The sequence below is a fragment of the Centruroides sculpturatus genome, unplaced genomic scaffold (assembly GCF_000671375.1).
Source record: "Centruroides sculpturatus isolate CEXI.00-Female unplaced genomic scaffold, Cexi_2.0 scaffold288, whole genome shotgun sequence".
NCBI lineage: Eukaryota > Metazoa > Arthropoda > Arachnida > Scorpiones > Buthidae > Centruroides > Centruroides sculpturatus.
The window spans coordinates 175,110-197,252 of record NW_019384547.1 but is presented as its reverse complement, the minus strand read 5'-3'; the positions used below and the strand labels follow the sequence as shown (position 1 = coordinate 197,252).

The following is a 22,143-nucleotide window of genomic DNA, read 5'->3' as shown; positions in this document are numbered from 1 at the left end:
ATCCATTTAGCGATTTCTAACAAGAACTAATGGATAGAGAGTGCTTTTGTCTGTTACAGCAATATTTTTCAAGAACTCTTTATCTGATTGCACTTCTAATTTGGATGGGAATAAAAAGAAATGTCACTAACGTAAAGCTTGTACACAAATATATTTATTTGTAAACAATATCGAGTGATATTATATAAATTAGTTACTTTGTTCCGTTAATCCGATTTCTCTAGTTTTTTTTTTTATTCATTTTTTTAATTGTTATATTCAAAGTTTTCAGGCTGAATTCTAAAAGATTAGATAACATTTTCTTGATCTAAACACTGATAAATGTTAAAAGAATTTAAAATAACACGCCATTAATGTTACAAATAATTTATATTCGTTATCGAGTGTCAGAGAATTCATTTATTGATTTTTAAGTATCCTTATGAAATCAACACAGTGGTTTCACTTGACGGACATGGAAAATAAAATAGTCTCCAGTGTATTGAGATAATATAAAGTATAATTAAATTTAAAGAAGATTCGAAGTATATTCTTTAATATTTTTTTTTGAAATTTCAAGTGTTGCAACTTATTTTTCGTGGGAAAAAAATATTTATTGCTTCTTCACGCTTGTCAGGAGCCAGATTCGTTTTGATTAACGATCGTCTTAATGTTTTTGGCATTTTTATGAGTTGGCCTAGTGTTGAAAATTCGATCAGTAACACAAAAAATTGGTAATAGATTTCGATGAATTCCTCTTCGGCGACAGATATACTGAATCGATGTGATGTAACCGAGCCTTTTCCTTCGACGGATAGTAAATCTCGAACAACACTCTCGTACGAATCTTCTGACATAAGCTTAAACCTCTTCCAAACCATAAAATGGGCTGCATAGTTACGTAACGATGACATATAAACTTTAAATGGTGATATAAGAGGAATTTTGAGTAGATAAAGCTAAAGTAAAGATGTAGTTTGTTGGAGAATAAATATTTTAACGGTTTTATAAGATGAATAAGTAAGAGATAAAACAGAACTGTTTATATAAAAAGAACTCCATTGATTTATTAATTTTTCTACAAGAAAATACAATGCTCGAAACAATGCACTCGAACTTTCTAGGATAAACAATTTGATGAATTTATAAAGCTTATGCATCTTGGTCTCGATCAAATATGATTTTTTTTTCTTTATTAACAAGCTCGATTCTTTAACTGTTTTAAAACAAATACGAATATTTTAGGGTTTTAAAAAGGCTATTTTCATGGATAGCCAGGGCACAAAAGTAAACTATTCCTGCTCGTAATTGTTTGCTGATTTTCGTTTTCTGAAAAATAAAATAAAATCAAAATAATTCCATTATTTTAATTTTGATTTACTAATTTATTATATTTTAATATAAAATTAAATCGAAAATGGCATTATCACAATTTGCGGGCTTCAATTTTTAATATATTTAATTTAAAATATATATGCTCTCCATCTCAAATTAGTACTATCTTGCCCCTGTACATCATACTTTTCCTGATAACAATTGAGTCTTGCTGGTCATCTATCTAATTTCTATCAGGGGAAAGTTTTCAATTGAAATAACGTAAATTCCTTTGCAAACTGGAAGTTTGTATATAATTAATCGGGCTTTCTGCCTCTAAGTTTTCCATATATGGTCTCGACTTTCATCTATTTAATTCCATTCTCGAGATTAAGGAAGGACAGACGGACAGACAGACGACAGTGGTAATTTATAGGTCTACAGTTTTTTTTTTTCAAATTACAGTTCAATGAAGTAGAATTTATTACGAAATTGGAAACGATTCAATTTATTTTCACCTTCGAATGACAATTGTTAATTTTTTTAAAGTTTTTATCGAAAGTAAGTCGTTTCCAAACTTAGTTCCAGTATTGTTTTTTTTAAATATATGTATTTAGGAAATAAACGTCGAGCGAAAAAAATTTATGACAGAGCAAAGAACAACTTTCTCATTTTTAGATAGATTTATGTCAAGAAAATATAATGGATTTAGACATTTCGCTCATTCCGCGGTATACAATTTAAACAGAATAAGTTCTACTTTGAAAGAACATGCTCTAAAATAAAATGCATACATTTAAAAAAAGAAAAAAAGTATAGCCTATATACGCAAACGGTCCATAACCGATAAATTTATTATCTAAAACGTTCATTCTTTAACCGATGATTCAGTTTTATAGGTCGTAACGGTAAACTGCCAGTAACTTTATATAAATATATTCTAAACTTTTTATTTTCTCGAAAAATTTACTCGAATAATTACTCGTTTCTTTCATCGTTTTAATAAATATATCGAAAAGTTTGCCAGATGTAATTTCTTTCAGTTAAGATAATGCATTGCCTTCAATGGTTATCTCTTAAATCACCCACCATCTGTTTGTTGGTAAGTGTATATCATAACTCACCACTTTGTAAATGGTTAGGACTGAGTCTTGATACTTCGTATTCGCTTCTTTCTATTTCGTTTGGATCAAAAGATAGGGAACTCAGTTCTGTTGACTTAGATGAAATGCTGAAAGTAGGAGCCGCCAGATGATCAACCGAATGGATTTGCTTATCGAATTTTATCGATAGTTGCTGTTCCTTTTCCGAACTGTGTTGAAATCTAACGATCGGTATTGGCTAGAAAAATAGATTAAGGTTATTTTTAAAAAAATGGCTGACTATTTTTACACGTTTAAGAAGTAAGTAGAAGAGACTAAAGATGTCTTCGTTGTTTTTTTCTTCGGCGTATCGAATCACCGGGAACAACATTCTTCCATTGAAGAGACGATCTTTTATTAGAGGCTACCACTGAAATACCACTGAAAAATTATGTGTAAAATGCGTAAAATTCGTCAGCCATTTTTTAAAAGACATTCTGTATTTTTAAGTTAACCTTTCTGTATAATTTTGCAGAGCGTAGCCTGTAATAAAACGTCGTCTCTGCAATGGCGAAAAAAAAAATAAAGGCATTTTTAGTCTCTTCTGCGTATTTTTAAAGTAGATTAAGGTTATTTTATTTTATAGTTGGCTCATTATTAAAATTTATCGATTTTTACCTGTATATTAGCCGCTAAACCACCTCTTCCTCTACCAGCAAGATACTCTTGGTATTGCGAGACAACGCACAACAAACAGTATATCTTCAAGTAAAAAAAAATTAGCAATTATTATTATTATTATAAAGTAAATATAATCGTTAATAATTATAAAATTCGATACACTACACTCACATTTAAACAACAGATTAAAAAGTCGAGAGCGAATAGGAACATCAGAAGTGGATCAATTTGCTAAAGAAAATAGATCGAAATATTACTATAGAAACTGTTAGAAGAAGAAGGCATTTACTTTAAAAAGCATTAAATTATTTGACATTGCTAATTACAAAATTTAGAAAAGTTTAGAGGCACGCATTCTTTTCTAAGTTCGTATTTATAATAATTTCAATTACGAATTCAATTAACAGTCTCGTATTTATAATAATGTCATTCAAGTTGAAAAGTTAATTTAAATTCAATCGCTTAAGGTATTTCTTTAAAAATTGTATGTTAAAAAAAAATTCTGGAAACATCTTAGTTCTAAATTAATTATTTTCCATTGCTTAACGAGCTATTTATTAAATATATCGATTTATTTTTTCATTCAATTTTATCATTTCTTTTCTCGAGATGCGTTATACGCGATGATATATATGATTCTGCTTTACTAGATTCTCCTTCGACTCTATTTTTAGTAATACATTTCTCTTAAAGCTTTTATTATATTTCACATTTAAAGATTTTTCTACAATGGCCATATTTCCTATGCCTTTAAAAGGTTATAGATTAAAAATATAACTATAAAAAAAAGAGAATTAAATTCTTATCGAATTACTTACCGATTCGCTAATTAAGTAAAAAGATAAGACGAGATCCAAGACAGTCGTCATAGAAATAGATACGATCCAAGGCAATAACATTAGGCGATTGTCCTAAAAGTGAGGGATTATAAATAGAAGAAAGGAAGGAAATCAGAAATTCTGCATCTGTTTCTCTCTATTTTTTTTATTATTATAATAAATATTGAATCGAAAGCGATTCATCAGTGGAGTGAAAGTAATGAATTAAAGGGAAACACGAGGGGTAAACAAAGGAAACTTGCTTCTATTGATTTAGTCCTATTCGACTGCTTAACTTACCGCGCATAATCCAACCAAAAGCAAAACCGATGAAATAACACAGAATCCAGAAATGATCAACATGAACAAACTGAAGACAAACAGAACTGTAACAGAAATGCATCAATCAGTTTTATTTTAATTCTTTTAAAATATCTGATATTCAATTGAAATATTTTTACTTGAATATTATTTATAAAAAATAAATAAATATAATAAAATATATGCTGTCGATCTCAAATTAGTATTGTCTTTACCCTGTATATCATACTTTTCCTGATAACAATTGAATCGTGTCGATCATCTATCTATGTAACTCCGTTCCGAGGGAAAATTTTTGAATTAAAATAACGTGACTTCCGGTTTAAATTGGTTGTTCGTATATAGTTAATCGGTCCTCCTTTTTCTAAACTTTCCATATCTGGTCTCGATTTCCATCTATCTAATACCGTTCTCGAGATTCGGGAAGGACGGACAGACAGACGGACGACAGTGGGAATTTATAGGTCTGCAATTGTTTCAAATTACAATAAAATTTGTACCCGTTTTTAATATGTATCCTTTAGAGTTTCTTATTGTAATTCAAGTTATTCATTATCCACTATTAAGCAATTATCCTGGGAGAAAAAAATTTAAAAAAAATGCTAATTTATTAATTTTTTATTATTAAATTTCAAGCTAATTTGCCATTTTGTAAACTATCCTTTCATAGGTATACAACGAACTAAAATCTGATTAAAATAATAATAAACTAGTATAAGAAAAAAGAAAATTTCTTTTTATATCCTGCCAAAAATATTCAATAGTCTGTGTGAAATGGTATTCTTTATCGCACGTATGGAATAAATAACAATAACAAAGTTGACCATTCACCATTTTGAATATGATGTAACTATCTCGATCGAAGATATATCGTTCCATCAAGAATATCCATTACACTGTCAATAAACTGGTATATAATACCACGGTGGCACAAATGCACTCATCCTTTATCTAAGTATGAAAGGAGATAAATAGATGAAAATATCTTTGAATTTTTTTATTTTTTTAATAGAAATAGCATATTTATTTCATTGGCTGACACTAAATACCTTACCATAATAAACTTAATCGGATAAAGTTAAAGAGGAGTTAATTAATGATAAAAATATTACATAAAGATGCGTATTGCATGTTAAATATAGTGCACAATTGAACAATATTACGAGCTTGCATCCAATTAAAACAGCAGCAAATCTGTGAACTTGTAGTTTATCCATCTTTGAATGTTAAATATGAAACGATCAGTTTTATCTTAATGATCATTTTATCATTGTTATTATATTTAAGGCTGGACTTGGAGGCTGGATACCCAAACTCATTTATCTTCAAAAGAAAAAAATAGATGATTCTTCTTTCTTCCTCTCGTTTTCTTTTCTCTTGTACAGTGAATACGCAAAGTCATTAGTAAATTATACTAAATGACTTATTTTTTTTCTTTTTTTTTTAAAAGCAATTAAATTACATTTTCTTAGAAATATTTTATATTATATTTTACTACATTATTTTAATAAGATAAATAAATGAATGGATAATTTTCTTTTTTAATATATTGCGGTTTAATGAACGTATTTTTATTTAATAAATTTAATAGATTCGACGATAAAAATAATAAGAGAGAAATTTCCTTTCTAGAAAAATATAAATACATGTATATTTTATTTTTAGTTTCATCGATAATTTAGTTTATAAACATAAATAGGTTGCCTGAAGGCGATTCATTTGGAGATTTTCCCCCTTCTTTGCAGAGAATTGTAAATAGAGTTTTCTGAAGTAAAATTACTTTCTGACTCTTCTATTGATATTAAAGATTGTTATCAACCGAACGAAAATATATATATAAAAATTAATTAAAAAACAAGAAATTGGAGATTAAAAAAACAGAAATTAATTTGACTTGGAATTTCTATAGTCTGGGATGTTTTCAATTGCTTTTCTTTAGTGACCTTATTAGATTTCTACTGAAAATTGTTCATTTTTTAGCATTCTTTTTAAAATACCCTTTATCAAAGAATTTAAATATTCTTTCGGGAGTTTTGTTTGTTAATAAAAAAGAAAAGAAAGAAACGAATCTTTTCATATTTTCGAGAAATTGCAAATTATTGGCATTAAGTTAGTAAATATTCGATATAAAAATTCTGCTAATAGTTAATATTATCTTTTATATTTTATTAATAATTGCCAAAAGGCAGAAATTAATTAATTTTGTTTATATATTATCCACGTAGATATTGTTTATAAATAGGAATTATTATTATACAGGTAAAAAATAAAGATATTTTGTCTCATTTTTTGACTAAGTTTTCCTCTTTTTTTTTTTGCTAATTGGAAACCATAAATCTTATTTATAAACAAAGTCTACGTGATTAGTACAGTCAACCCCCTATAACACTGTTGATAATTCCGTTTTATATGAATTCCATGTTGTACGAGTCACTTAGATTTTACAAATACGTGAGTCATCCACAGCCCGACACATGTATTTGTAAAATCTAAATGACTCGTACAACAAGGAATTCATATAAAATGGAAAAATCAACAGTGTTATAGGGGGTTGACAGTATATAAAGAAAAATTAAAATAATTTAAGGACATAAGGAATTAATTATTTTAACACCATCTGAAAATTGAAAAATTGTAGGATATTTTATCATCGAGTCTGATCAAGTTTAATACGAAAGAAAACGTTCAAAATGTCCTCCTCGGGCTTTTGACAGGTGAAAAAAAAAGAAAGTGATAAGAAGGAGGAGAAAAGATAAAAAGTCAGGGAAAAAAACCGGGCAGTAATACAAAATCGAATATTCCATCAGCTTGGAGTGTGGTTGCTCAACGTCTTCTATGGTTAACTTCAAGAGCATTTGGGTTCAAATCCTGTCAACTTGTCACCGCTGCCTGGAACATTTGACGCAGATTAGATTTTCTAAGTCGGATATCTGAATAAAGAGGAGCATAAAATATATAAATACTAACTACTATATTAAGTTTAGACGAATTACGTACAGGAAGTTGACACAATTGATATCTTCGGAATATAGTAAATTGATACTGTTGTTAGTCTATCAAAACAAAACAACAACAAAAAAATTCCTTTCAAGTTTAAATTTCACCCGAAAAATATTTTTAAAATGATTTCCCCTCCCCTCCTCTTTTCTTTTTGTTTTGTTTTGAATATTTTAAAAGTTTAATGAGAGAAATGTTGATTAAATAGAACATAAAAGAGGAAATTTTCTATTCATTTCAATCTGCATTTGTAAGAGTTAATGATAGCAGTAATTAGCTTTTAAAATTTCGTTGAAAAAAGCTTGGAATCGATTACAAAATTAAACTTCAATGAATAATTTAAATTTATAATCAAAAATAGTTTATTTTGAATGATTAAACTATATTTATAATCTTTCCCCCCCCCTGTTTTTCTAGTTAAATTTATTTTTCTAACGTTCGATTTTCGTCATTTAAATACAAGAGAAAGAGAAGAAAAAAAAATTAATCCAAGTCTTCCAAATGTCTTGAATTGAAATTTTTTCTGACGAAAATTTCCATATTATCTTAATTAAGATATTTTGAAATATTTTTTCCCATAAAAAAATGAATAATTTACGTCTCCGTCCGGTAGTTTTTACAAGAGGATTTATTACCTTAGAAATATTTTGGATAAATATTAAAATTTTATAGATTTTTGGTAAAAAAAAATATATATTTTTTGATAGAAAAATAATGACAGGAAAATGAATATGTCCGATAATGGATTATGCAGAATATTACAACTGCATTCAAGCATTTTAACAAGATGAAATCTGCATGATTAGTGTTTCTAAACTTACACGTTGCATTTATAAAGAATAAATCAATATTCCTTTAACGTTATCGGTCAATACGTGAAACATGCAATGTTAAAATATATATATTGTAGTAGGAATATCTTAATGATGTATACATATCATCTATTGATTAGCTGAATAGCTAAAGGGCAATCCTAATTAATGTAAGATTGGATGGATAAGACAATGCAACAAGTGGGCGATCCACTAGGGAGTGCCTCTAGTGAATTTTCTATGGGAAACTGGACTCTATTTGGGTGAATAAAATTCGGAAAACTCAATGTGATTAGTCCTTGGTGAGGCGCGAATCCGTGGCCAAGTACCTATGGGAAATTGTTCCCTATTTAGGTGTTAGAGACGTGAAGAAATCTCGTCCAGCTAACAGAGTTTAGTGGTTTTACCCACTCGACTACTGATAAGGTCCCAATTTATAAATTGCAACATGATAATACAAGCTGCAGTTTAATAAGTTAGGCAATAAGCGCTTTATTTCTTTCATAACCGTAAAAAATAACAAAAAAAAACTATGCAAAACTAAGTAATACTTTTTTAAAAATGTAAAATAAAATTTAAAAAAGTGCATTAAGTATTTTTTAAAAAGTTTGCAAAGTTTATTTATCGAAAAAAAATATATTTTTTCACTTATACATTAATGGACAGCATATTTCAATCTTATTTTTTATTAATTTTTTTCTTAAATCACTCATACAAAAGAATAAAAACAGCTTCAACCTCATTCAATTTGGAAAACTTTTTTTTGTGTGTAAAAGTTTTGATATGCCTCTAATTAAAATTTGCAAAAGTTATTACTTACATTCATAAGCTCTGTAATGAATGAGAATCGAGCTGAATTATTTTCCATTCATTTATTGTTTGTGGAGAATAAAGAATCGTCCCATTTTTGTCTTTTATAGTAATGAAAAAGTCGTGCTGTTAGTTGCTATATATAACTTATCTTTTCTTTCAGAAATATCAGAACAAAGTGCTATACAAACATTCTAATTTTAATATTTATAAGTTTGTGTATTGCTGAATGATATTTCTTTTTCTTCCTGCAAAACTAGATTGGATTAGATTGATGATGCAGGGTAAAGCAACACATGAGCGATTTGCCAAGGAGGAGGTTCCTCCTGAGAGGACTTTTTGTGACAAACTGGCCCCTATTTAGGTGTTAGGCACTTGAAGAAAACTCAAAAAACACCACATGATTTAAACGCAAACTCACAACTAGTGCTTTTATTCACTTGATCTGCAGTAAAACTGACTTTCGAAAATAAAATTACCATCAGAATTGCTGCAAAAGCCTGTTGAATATATATATATATTAGTTTTTTTAGTTTTCTTACCTCTATACCCTTACTCTAATCAATTTCTGTTTGTATATTTGTCTGCTTGGACCTTTTGTTTATCAATAGAACATATTACAGATGAAAATAAAGACAATTTGTTTTGACATTTTGATTAAGATCTCCTCTATTTGCGAATCGGAAACTACACCATACAATAAATCCTATTAATAAACAAGGTCCAAGTAGACAAGGATACAAACAGAAATATATATATATTTTTTAATTCGCATTTTGATTTTTATCCACCATTAAATATTGAATTTTCCTCATTTTTATTATTGGTTTATAAATATTTGTTTTTACGTCAATCATTCGCACTTATAATAAATGAAACTCTAAATAGATTTATTGTCACATAACATCTATAATTATCTCCTCGAAACAACAAAGTAAATGATCAAGATTCGATTAAATGGTTTGGCAAACTAAAAAGTCCTTTTAGTTACATTTTATGCCTCTTAAGAGAAAAGCACTTTACGTGTTATTTTTTGTTTGCATTTTCACCTTACTAATGCATGGCTTGACACGATTCAGAAGAGAGAGAATAGAGAAAGAGCTATCTTTTTTGGAAAGTCCTCTTTTAAAATAGTCTACAAAATTGTCTTAGAGTAAACACTAAAGTGTGACTCTGAATATAAGTATTTTATAATTTCATTTTCTACCTCAAATACTTCTTAAATGGTCTTTCTAACATTTTTAAAACGAATTTCTTTCTTTAGTGAAAGTATACTACGAGTTTGTTGAATTGTTAGTTAATTCTCTACCTCTTATTGAAATATCAGGTTATAAATTAAATAATAAACAAGCAAAAATTATCTACACACTGTAATTTTTAATCATATTATTAAAATATATGCTCTCCACTTCAAATTAGTAGTGTCTCGCCCCTGTACATCATACTTTTCCTGATAACAACAGAGTTATGCCGGTCATCTATCTAATTTTTCCCCTGAAATTTTTCCTCTTTCAGGGGAAAAATTTTTCAATTGAAATAACGTGACTTCCGATACAAACTGGAAGTTCGTATATAGTTAATCGGGCCTTCTGCTTCTAAGTTTTCCATATATATTGTCTCGACTTTCATCTATTTAACTCCATTCTCGAGATTAAGGAAGGATAGACAGTGAGAATTTATAGGTATACAATTTGAATTGCAGCCCAATAATTTTGGAAAAAGTCTTTACTGTTTTCATATTTATCGATATTCATCAACAATAATGACATAATATAACAAATCAATTAATAAATATAGCAAATAATCGTAGCAAAAGTCATTTTACATGCGATTGTGTCGATTCGTCTTGTTAGTTCTAATCGAAATTTATTACTTGATTCGAATTACAAACTAAATAAAGATTATTTTTTATATTTTGTCTTTCAAATCAATTTAATTTTAATTAGCTTAAAACTTTGCAACTTGTATTTAGTGCCACTTTACATTTTAATTAGGAAATCAATTAGATATTTATTAAACATTCCAACATTTTATAAAAGTCATCTTCAGACAATTTCGTCCGAATAAACTCTGTAAAAGATTTCATTTTCAAATAGATTAAAAAATTTTCATCTTTTAAAATTAATTAAAATGTTTGCCAAGTCTTATTAAAGTTTAGTCGGACGTGACTAAACCTTAAGAAGATATTTCAATGACGACATTCTACACGTTTTTACTGATTAATATTTTATAAATGTTATGGAAAATATTTTAGTTGGATTTCAAATTAACGTGTAGAAAAATGAATCGGAGGTTATTATAATAAATCGATATTATATTACATACAATGTATGCATATAGGCTACGGAGCGATTCAGAAAGGACTTTGAAACTTTAAAAGCTCATAGAATTTTAATTAGAAGACTTGAAGAATTGTTTGAGGTGTTAATTTATAGTAAAACATATCAAGTTTGTCTTCCATAATACCGAATTTATTTACTTATGTACAAATGTTTTGGATTTCCTCAATAAACGTCACCCACTCAAGTCAGTAGAAGAGTGAGCAGGACCTCATTCCTCAGATTCGAAACTTCTCAATTTTTGGGGAGGTTTCATTAAAGATCTAACGTTTACCTGCAAATCTAGTGAGCACAAAACTCGAATTATTATTACAGTGACCGAGGTGACGACAGATATGTCGATTCGAGCGTGGCAAGAAATTGAATTCAGACAGAATATCTGCATTATCACCAATAACGCTCACATCGAACCAAAATGACTATTTGGAGTATTAACTTGACGTGTTTTACTATAAATTAATCCCTCAATATGCTCTGTAAGTCTTCTGGTTAAAATTCTATACGCTTTCAAAGTTGTAAAGTCCTTTTCGAATCGCTCCGTATAATCAATAACAATTACAAAATAATACATTTGTCTTAAAATTAAGAAATGACTATTATATAATATTAAATAATACACCGAATATATTTGTAAAATATCCGATTTATACATTCTAAAACTATTAAAAAGTAAGGATTAATACGTAAATATTTTATAAAATATTGGTAAGTTTAGTCTAGCAGAAATGAAATTTCTAATATATATTAATCCGATTTAAATGTTTTAAATTCTAATGCAATGTACTACTTAATAAAAGAAAATCGATTTAAAACATTTAAATTCGTAAAACTGGAAAAACTTCGCCATTTTATTTTCATTATTATTAATAATAATAAGAGAAAGTATGTATTGCCGGCCATCCTAACCGTCAAAATCCAATAAGGAGCATCAATAAATAATAAGGAATTTACTGTACATGAAAGTTTTAGTCTGTTTCTGTAGTTTTGTCTGCATATCTTGTTAAGGAGAAGAATATATATTGCACATCGTTTCTCGGAAAGTTATGACTTTAATCAAAAATTATCTTTGGAGAGTTCTTTTCTCATTTAAAATTCCTATTATAATCTAAAACAAAACTTAAATTTTGATAGTATATGATGTAATTATTTAAAGAATTTAAAGAATAAATTCAAACAGGAGATGTATAAACATCTATACAAATAACAAATACTAGTTTTGATCGCTTTGCGCCATTTGTTTTGCTGGAAGCACATCGATGATTGCCATGTAAATTTTTTAGTTCTAGCCAATTTCCCCGAAGAAAAAGGCGAATATTATTTCGATAGAGAATATACCAGACACTAAAATTGGTATGAATAAATCCTGATGTAAGTGGAGAACCTCTTGGTTTGTTAGTGATATGAAAACAAGAAATTTGGTAGACAACAACCATTGAAATGTGAGGAGTGGAGCTGAACAATTTTACTTCTATTGACAAAATTTAAACAACATATTCTTTTTGTAGCGAATATACAAACGCATAATTTTCAAAAGGAATTAAATTCTTTCATAATGGATCTTTTCTTCACAGTTAATCGATAAATATGTATCGTATGTGGCATCAAGTATTTTAACTCCATTAACCGTGTGGAATAAAAAGGCTGCCATTATGTATTATTCTTTCTTAACTAAAATATTGAAGATATCGAGTTTATAAAATAAATTAACTCGCTTTTTTTTCAAATTTCTGAAGAGTTTAATTCCTTTTCTTGTCACATTTAAACAGTTTATAAATATCATTCATTTACACGTTCCTTTCATCTCCTTATAATTGCATCTTTGTCTCGAAAATGCTATGTTGTTTCGCTGATAATTTTAAATTTCATTTATAATTAAGAAAATCGAACTTAAAACGGATGTCTCGGTGTTGATCCAAATTTACAATTCTCTAAAAATTAAATATTTAATAGACTAATATCAACAATTATCTTCGAAATATTTCGTTTTATTTTTTATAATTTATTGATAGTACAATTCAATTTTTAGATACATTTTTAAGATATAAAATAAGTTTAATTACAAATAAGTGAAGGTAAAATTTCATATAATTATTAATCTTTTACGTTTTTTCTACACTCGTGTTTTATTATTTTTAAGAAACATCATACTTTTCCTGATAACAACAGAGTTATGCCGGTCATCTGTATAACTCCATTCTTGGGGAAAATTTTTGAATTGAAATTACATGNTGCCTGGCTGCAATTTTTAAAATCATATTCTTAATTTATTTAATTTAAAATATATGCTCTCCATCTCAAATTTGTAGTATCTTTTCCCTGTAAATCATACTTTCCTGATAACGCTATATTCATGTCAGTTATCTATGTAACTCTCCCTTCAGGGAAATTTTTAAATCAAATCACGTGACTGTATTGTTAATAGGGGCCTCATACCCCTAAGATTTCCACATACCAAATGAACAGTCGATTCTTTATCAGACTATGAGGCTAAATAATTAGCAATTTGCAGGAAGCAGGCTGCCATCTCTTGTTAAATATAATAATTATTAATTAATTAATTTAATTTTAGAATATTGTAAAAAGATCGATCCAGAGCGGAACTCGAACCCGCAACTTCTGCTTATCGTGTATATTTTTAAATTTTATATAGAAATTAGTATATATTCTACAGAAAAATTGTAGTATGTACTTAATTCAAAACTAAATTTTCTTTCTTTGCTTAGGTAGGAGGCCCGATTAACTATATAAGAATTTCCAGTTTGCATTGGAAGTTACGTTATTTTAATTGAAAAATTTTCTCCTGGAAAGAGTTAGATGACCGGCATGACTCTGTTGTTATCAGGAAAAGTATGATGTACAGGGGCAAGACACTATTAATTTGGGATCAGGAGCATATATTTTAAATTAAATAAATTTTATTTCGTAGTGAGAAAATATTATAAATAGTGAAATTGCTAAATTAATTTTTACAAGTATAACTTTTAGTTTGTTGCAATTAAACTCGATAATTAGGATTTAATCGAAGTAAAATGACGATGCCCTCGGATGAATTTAACGAAAATATTTATAATTAATAATAATAATAATATATTCTATTAGATAATGGCTACTGAATAGAAACTTCACACGAAAAAGCCCAATTTCCATAAGCATCTCATTATTTTTATCGCTATTTTTAATATATTATAGATAAAACTTTATTGTTTTACTTAATTATTTATTATTAATGCTTCGTAAAGTAGTAAAAACTTTGGAAATTTAAGAAATGTCATTATTTATAAGCTTATTTTTAAAATTATAAACTATTTATTTATATAAAAATTACATTTATTTACTTTATTCTGTAATTATAATTTTAAAGAACTGGACAAATTTGAGCTTAAAATGTAAGTATATTTGTATACAATTTTATAATAATTTTAGTTTATTCTGCAAACATTCGACGTAAAATATCTACTAAACAAAAGCGTATATACATTTTATCATAATTATAATTAAGAGTGTAAGTGATGGGATCGATGTGTACGTTTCTTCATTAATAAAATGCCCGGAAGTTTTGTAAACAAAAGGAAATTAATAATTAAAAATTAAACAATTACATTTGAAGTTTTATGATGTTTACATACGTAGAAGCTACATTCTAAAAGAATAATAATAATAATAATATTTCAAATTAATAAGAAAAGAAATGTAACAAATAAAGCGTGATAATGTTTAGTAACTAAAATGATTTGTCTGTAATGTAATTATGCTTTGAACTTTAGATTGCTGTCAACATATATTTGATATCATTTGTAATAACATCTCGACCGTAAGTGAATGCGGCTTTATTAAGTGCGAAATTTATAATTAACATATGGCATTATGTAATTTTAAAGTATAGTAAACCGGGTAGAAAGACTACAAGGAACTATTCCTTAATCAAAGCTTCATTTTTAAAAATTAAATTTAACCAAGCGCAAAATGATTTATTAATTAAAAATTTACTGATTAACAATGACGCGTTATCCTATGGGCAAAAAAAAAGGCAATTGTCTGAGTGCCCCCACCAACAGGAGGCCCCAAACCAATCTTTTATAAGAAAATATTTTTCTCTCTAAAATCCTCCGAAGAAAAATGTCTGAAGTCAACACTGTACATTGGAGCCCCTAATTCAAATTTGCCCATGAAACTATAACGCGCCACTGAGCCAAATTTATGCACAAAGCCAGACTTAAGTCTAGGAAAACTAACTTATTGCCTGGAGATGGACCAAAAACTCGATTTGTGAATTGAATTTTTAAGTGTAAGCGAAAAGTTCCAGTATTAAATACACTAGTTGATCCGGCCATTTCTTGCACAGAGGGAGGGATGTCAGATTACTTTGTATATAGATCTAAATAATATACCAGATTTTTTGGAGCTGCACTATTTTTGTTTGTTAAATTATTTACTATACAGTACATTGACACAAATAGCAAGTTTAATTATTTAGTAAATATAATGTTACAAGTTTATTGTACGTACTAAAAACACATATGAATGAGACAAATATATTATAATGAGGGTATTCAGAATAATTAAGAAGCCGGATTAGCAAGAGTGTAGTGTATAATAAAATTAATTCGTTTTGGGTTCCCGGATTCAGTGAGAGAAAAGGGCAATGCCTGGGGCCCTAAACTAATCTTTTATGAGAAAATATTTTCCCCAAAAAATTCCTCCAAAGAAAAAATATCTGAAGTAATCATTGTACTCGGGGCCTCTAATTCAAATTCGCCTGGGCCCCATGAAGCTATAACTTGTCATTTTCCGGATTATAATGTTTTTTGCCTAGGACCAGAACCATCGAGAGCTTATATGGGAACCAGAGATAGAGCGGACTCTTTTTTGCCCCTTAACGGGCCTCCTTAATTTTATTTTCTGTAGTAAAAATAACATTAATTTTATACGGGATAGGAACCACTACGGACCCCTAAGTTTTTCCCGTGCACGAAGAAAAATCCTTAGTTCTCCCTCTCGATGGTTCCGAAATTTCTTTCATCCGCCACTTTTGCTATGACCGAAACGATCAATGGAATAAATCCGTTTTAATAAAACACAAACAGAAAAGAATATCCTTCAGTAATTTTTATATCAATGCTTTCTTCTATCTGGAATTTGTTTAAAGATTTATTTTAAGAGTTTGTAACTATTGAAAAAAATAGCAACATCTCTCCAACTTGATCTCTACATCTTTCAATTTTTGAAGCACGATAAATGGTTATCGTTCTTCCTCTCTCTCTCTCTCTCTCTGTTTTATTTTTATTTTTTATTTCTTTAAATCCAGTAAGTCGGACACTTGTAGTGGATTCAAAACTGAATTTTCCAGCAAGTAGACTTCCTTACTTCGATATTCGTTGAAGCATAACTCCTTTTCCTTTGGAAGTAAATAAAATAAAATCCTATACCCACATTTTTTTTCCACTTAGAAAATGCATTGTAGAAAATAACAAATCAACTTTTTATTATATATATAACATATTATATTATATAATATAAACTTTATTTAACTAGAATTAACTTTAGCTTTGTTATCTGAACTTCAAAGAAAATATTTATGAAACGAAATTTTTATATTTCTGTTAGTAGGATATTAATATATATTTTTCTTCTCTCTCTTTATTTTTAATAACAAAACCAAGGCCGCATCAACAAGTTTTATTAAAACGAAAGTTTGTTTAGGTACGAGGTTCTAAATTTTTTTTCCTTTCTCCTTAAATTTAACTGGCTTGACATTCTCGTCATTTTTAAAACTAATATTGATCATCCTTTCTCACGATATCTAAACTTGATTTACTACGATAGTGCGTGAGGATTTTTAGGATTATTCGGTTATTTTAAATATATTAAATTGTGAAAAAATTGCTTATTATTACCATTAATTGTTGATTATTTATATAATTAAACGAGCAATTATTTATTGTGATATTGTCACAATGTCAGACTGCAATTTTTAATCACGATTTTAAATTATTTATTTCAAAATATATGCTCTCCACCTCAAATTAGTAATGTTTTGCCCCTGTAAATCATACTTTTCCGTTTGGCAATGGAGTTGTGCCGGTCATATCTAACTCTTTTCAGGGGAAAATTTTGAATTCAAATTGCAGCCCAATTATTTTTTTTCTTTAACTTTAACTTCATATAATCCGTAATTAAAACTATAATTCGGAACATTAAAACGAAATGTTTTGGCTTCCTGATAGAAATCGAATGTATCTCATTAAAGTTCGATTTATTGTCAGCATTCGTTCGCCTCTTTAATTAGCGCTAAATCGAGTGTGGCATTAAGTAAACGTGTTCAAACAATACGAATTATATATGACGATGATGTCTACAATAGCTTAAGAGTGAAAATCGTGTGATTTGGTGATAACGATGTTTTGAAATGCAAAATTATAATGCAGATAATGAAGAGTTCTCTGTGCTAATATTTATGAGAAATATCCGTTATTAAACATTCATTGGTGATTTAGGATGATTTATATGTAGGAAGGCGTTATATCGAGGTTTGATTGTAATTAGACGATTAATTAATAGAAAATGAAGATTAATAATGTTATACCCGGATGAGATACGCACCATAACTCGCACCATACTAAACAACAAATTAATCTAATTTAACCTTGTACATTTATTTAATTTTTAAAACGTTTTTGAACACTAATATAATATTTTAACGCTATAATTTATGCTTCGAGTGGCATTTTATTTCATAAAAAAATTAATTTCCCCATTAACTTTTTATGGTTTACTTCAAAAATATGCAAGTAACTTGAGTAAAGAGCGAATTTATAATATTTTATTAGCTATTTATTAAATACCGAGCAGGCTTAACAACTAACAATGAATGAATTTTTTTTCTATCTCCTGTTTACTCGATTATTCTGTTTTTCTTATATTAAAACGGGAATAAAATATTCCTAACTTAGTCGATTTCCTGTTTATAATTCTTCTACAATCGATAGATTAATTCGTATATTTTAATTTTATTTATAATTCTCTATGTCTATATTATAAGTCTGAAAGTAATTAAATTAACTGACACCATATCTGAAATTTGTCTTAGTATATTAAACTAAATTTGCATTTAATTATGAACTATATCGACTTTAATAAACTTTTTTCCTTTGAATATAGGGGACTGTTGTAAGTTAATACACGATCTCATCGTAATATAATATTCTAATAATAATAATTTGGAAAATTAATTTCGGTTGTATATTAATTTTGTACTATATCTAAGTAAATATAATATGTATTCTCTTATATAGGACCGTCGAAAGGGCCATTAGTTGTTGCTATCCCCTATAAATTAATACTATTTTTCTAATAGAAAATAAAATATTAAGAATTCATTTGTTAAATAATAATAAAAATAATAATACAAACTCTCTAAGAGCCCTTATACTTCATTCGGAAATAAGAATTTTTAAATTTATTTTTTCATAATTTACGTTGAGGTGGGTCAACGTGGTTTTAGGCATAAATTGAGTAAAAAACATAATAAAACAATAGAATTCAGCTTTATCTTTCTTTGAACTGGTTATTTTCTTTATCTGAAATCGTCAAAGAACATAAATAATTAAATAAGGATTTACATAAGTATAGATTTTATGTAAAATAAAAAATTCGATAACAATTTAAGGTATCAAAAATGTAAGAAATATTACAATATTTCATCAGTCTAAATCTTTAAAACTTAACATTATTTATATAAATTATTATAATTAAAATGTCTAGTATTAAATATTTAAAACTTTTTCCTGATTTAATAGAAAGAAACAATAAAATTTATGCTTAGAAATACTTTTTATCTATGGGGTGACCATCAATAATCTGTTATACCTGAGATAGAGCAATCATGTTGTTTATCCCCAAACTGGTATTTTAAATGAAAAAAAAAATGGTTATTTTAAAATCTGTTATATAATTGACCTATAAAATGGTTCTATTTAAAAATTTATTTTACTTTTAAGAGTTATAAACCGAAAAAATTGGGAATTGTCCCAGACAAACCGCGATGTATAGTCACCCTTAATTTTAGTATTTGAGGCAAGTCTAAGATTTGGCGCTAATGTACAGTACTTATATTTTATAAACATTATGACTCCCTTTTAGTATCCCTTCCTTCCAATTTAGCGCCTGAGTAGTTGCTTCTCTGCCTCATCTGTGGGCAGGACCCTGATCACCCTAGTTATAGGGCTTCTCTAATGTATTCATTAATGTATTTATTTCTTTGAAAAGAAAGAAATAAATTTATTTTATATGTAATTGTTATTATATTGATATCATTTATATATTACATCATTAAAACAAGAAAGTACCCTATATATATAATTATTTTTCTCTATAAAAAAACTATAAATTTACTTGTTATTTGTGTTACTCTTTTAATAAAAAAAACAACAATAAATATGTCAAAATCAATATAGAGTTATATAAATTCGAAAAATTTATGACCTAAATTCGATATTTATGTTATGTTGTACACGTAATATTCAGTTTATCGGCTAATAAACTTAGAACAAATTTTATTTATTTTGACAATCGAGCTCGTATTGGAATAATTTTTAATTAAAATCTATTGTAATTGAACTAGTTTATTAATGAACTAGAAAAGTTTAGTAGTAGTAAATTACAAAGCTTTCTACATTATCTACTATCGTAATAAAATCTAAACTAATAAATATATCCGAGTTAATCTATAATAGATTTCCTATAGGAATATTAACCTTGGGATAGAATATCATGCTATTTTTCCCTTAATATTCCATCGTTTAATCTGATTTCGCTTAGGAAATAATAGCAAGTTAATTAATTAACGATGAAATAAATGTTCTGAACTTAATTACATCTTGAATATTCTTCTTACAAAAATAAAGACAAGTTAATTTCTTCACCTGTCTTTCTGATCATCGAAAAAATGAAAGAAAAACCAGCAATTATTTATTGTCACATCGTCACAATTGCCGGACTGTAATTTTTAATCGTGTTTTTTTAATTTATTTAATTTAAAATATATGCTCTCCATCTCAAATTAGTAGTGGCTTGCCCCTGTAAATCATACTTTCCCTTTTAACAATAGAGTCGTGCCGGTCATCTTTCCGGGGAAAATTTTTGAAGTGAAATAACGTGACTTCCGATTTGCGTTGGAATTTCGTATATTAGTTAATCGGGGCATCCTGCACCTAATGTTTCCATAGCTGATCTCATCTTTCGTCTATCTAATTCCGTTCTCGAGATTAAGGAAAGAGATGGATAGACAAATGAATGGATAGACACAGTGGGAAGTTATAGATCTACAATTTTTTTTCAAATTGTAGCTCAATAAACTTTTTTTTTGTATCATTTGAAATTTCTATCGTACATATTTTATCTGTTTCTAGTATATCCAAGGTAAAATAAAACCATACCAGAAGCAATATGTCAAAGAATCTCCCAATTTTTCGCATCACCAAATCCAGAAAAATCGTAGAAAACTTCTTATTCCAAAACAACTTGAAACTTTTTATTGTGTTTAGCGACAACATTTCATTGGGATTTTGTCACTTCTCAGACTTATATCATTCTTTCATCTCATTAGTTTTGCTATAAAAATCAATGGTTACGAGTGTCTTGTTCGTATAAAAAAGAAACCATTGGAACAATTTTTCAGCTATCTAAGTTCGTGTATACCCCATAAACTTTTGAAAATCCCTATTAAAAAAAAAATGCATTAAATGTGATTAACCTAGAAAGATAACGTAACAAGGGTCGTAAGTTAGTAAATTCTCTTGAAACCTTTAGAAATTAAATCTTGTATACATGTAATTTAATATTCTTTCGACGAATTTCAATTTGAAAAGGATATAACATCTGCGAATCGATTTAGAAACGAACACGACAAATCCCTCCTATCATTTATCAGTTTTAAACTCTCGAAAAACGCGTGAAGAAAATAAATTTTATGATTTTTTTATAGTAAATTAATTTGTTTTCGAATATTAAATGCCATTATATTCTTCTATTATTTTTTAATTTAATAAACTGTAATTATATGACATGGAACGGAGTCATCAGCTAGATTTGCGAAAATTGCAAACCGTCTAACTTGACAAATATAAATGACACGACTAAGTCCGGTTTTAAGATCTAAATGAATAATTTTGTTTTATTATAAAACCATTATAATGATGTTAAATTTAGAATATTCTCACCTGGAGAGTGAAGAACTGTATTGATGTGAAAGGCTCCAGCTGTTAAGACGACTGTGTAGAATCCCTGATGTTAAGATGAAACACTTATGTTAGAAAATAATATATTATACGCGATGGAAATTTAATAAAACTATTATTAATGGTGTTTAAAACTGTTTTTTTTTTATCGTTTTATTTAAATTTTTAACGGAAAAACCATTACAATATCTCTCCTAATCGCTCCTTAAATTATTTTTTACAATTTTATATCAATTAGCCTTTAATCCCTTATTTAAATATATAACACAATATACGTAGTATATAATTTTATTGAAGGGTTATTATACACTTGAAACGTTTATATGCCTCCTAAATTGCATTTCGTTCCCTATTCTTAATGGCCCTCGTTACATTTTAAATAGCATATAAGGCATTAAACCTTTCAAGTATTTGATAACCCTTCAATTAAATTATTTACTACGTATTCGTATATGTATATTGTATTATATTTTGCAATTTTATTTTATTTTCCATGCAAAAATAAAAATAAATATTACATATAACTTAAAAAATAAATAAATAAAAATAGAACTTTTATTTAAAATTATTTTAAAGTGCATGTTTCTACATAAACACATATCTTAAATGTGTTTTTAAAAGCACGATTCTCATTTCTATAAAAGATGTAGGAGAAAAAAACTTTTTTTATAAGAATTATATTATATTATTTTTTTTGAATAAATATTTAAAGAAGTTTGCCTTCTTTCTTGTAAATATTTAAAATTAATTTTCTT

The 22,143-nt window shown here is 27.7% G+C and overlaps 1 protein-coding gene across 1 annotated transcript in view; it reads right to left on the bottom strand.

Annotated features, from left to right (window-relative positions):
- Positions 1-1,102: 1,102 nt before the first annotated feature.
- Positions 1,103-22,143, bottom strand: part of LOC111623549 — a 21,847-nt gene continuing 806 nt past the window's right edge. Inside the window, exons 2-8 of the mRNA XM_023366163.1 lie at positions 21,371-21,434; positions 4,175-4,260; positions 3,875-3,967; positions 3,228-3,287; positions 3,054-3,137; positions 2,418-2,634; positions 1,103-1,308 (exon numbers count right to left, since the gene is read on the bottom strand). Coding sequence (XP_023221931.1) covers positions 1,244-1,308; positions 2,418-2,634; positions 3,054-3,137; positions 3,228-3,287; positions 3,875-3,967; positions 4,175-4,260; positions 21,371-21,434 — 669 coding nt within the window. The 3' untranslated portion in view covers positions 1,103-1,243. The remainder of the gene's footprint in view (positions 1,309-2,417; positions 2,635-3,053; positions 3,138-3,227; positions 3,288-3,874; positions 3,968-4,174; positions 4,261-21,370; positions 21,435-22,143) is intronic.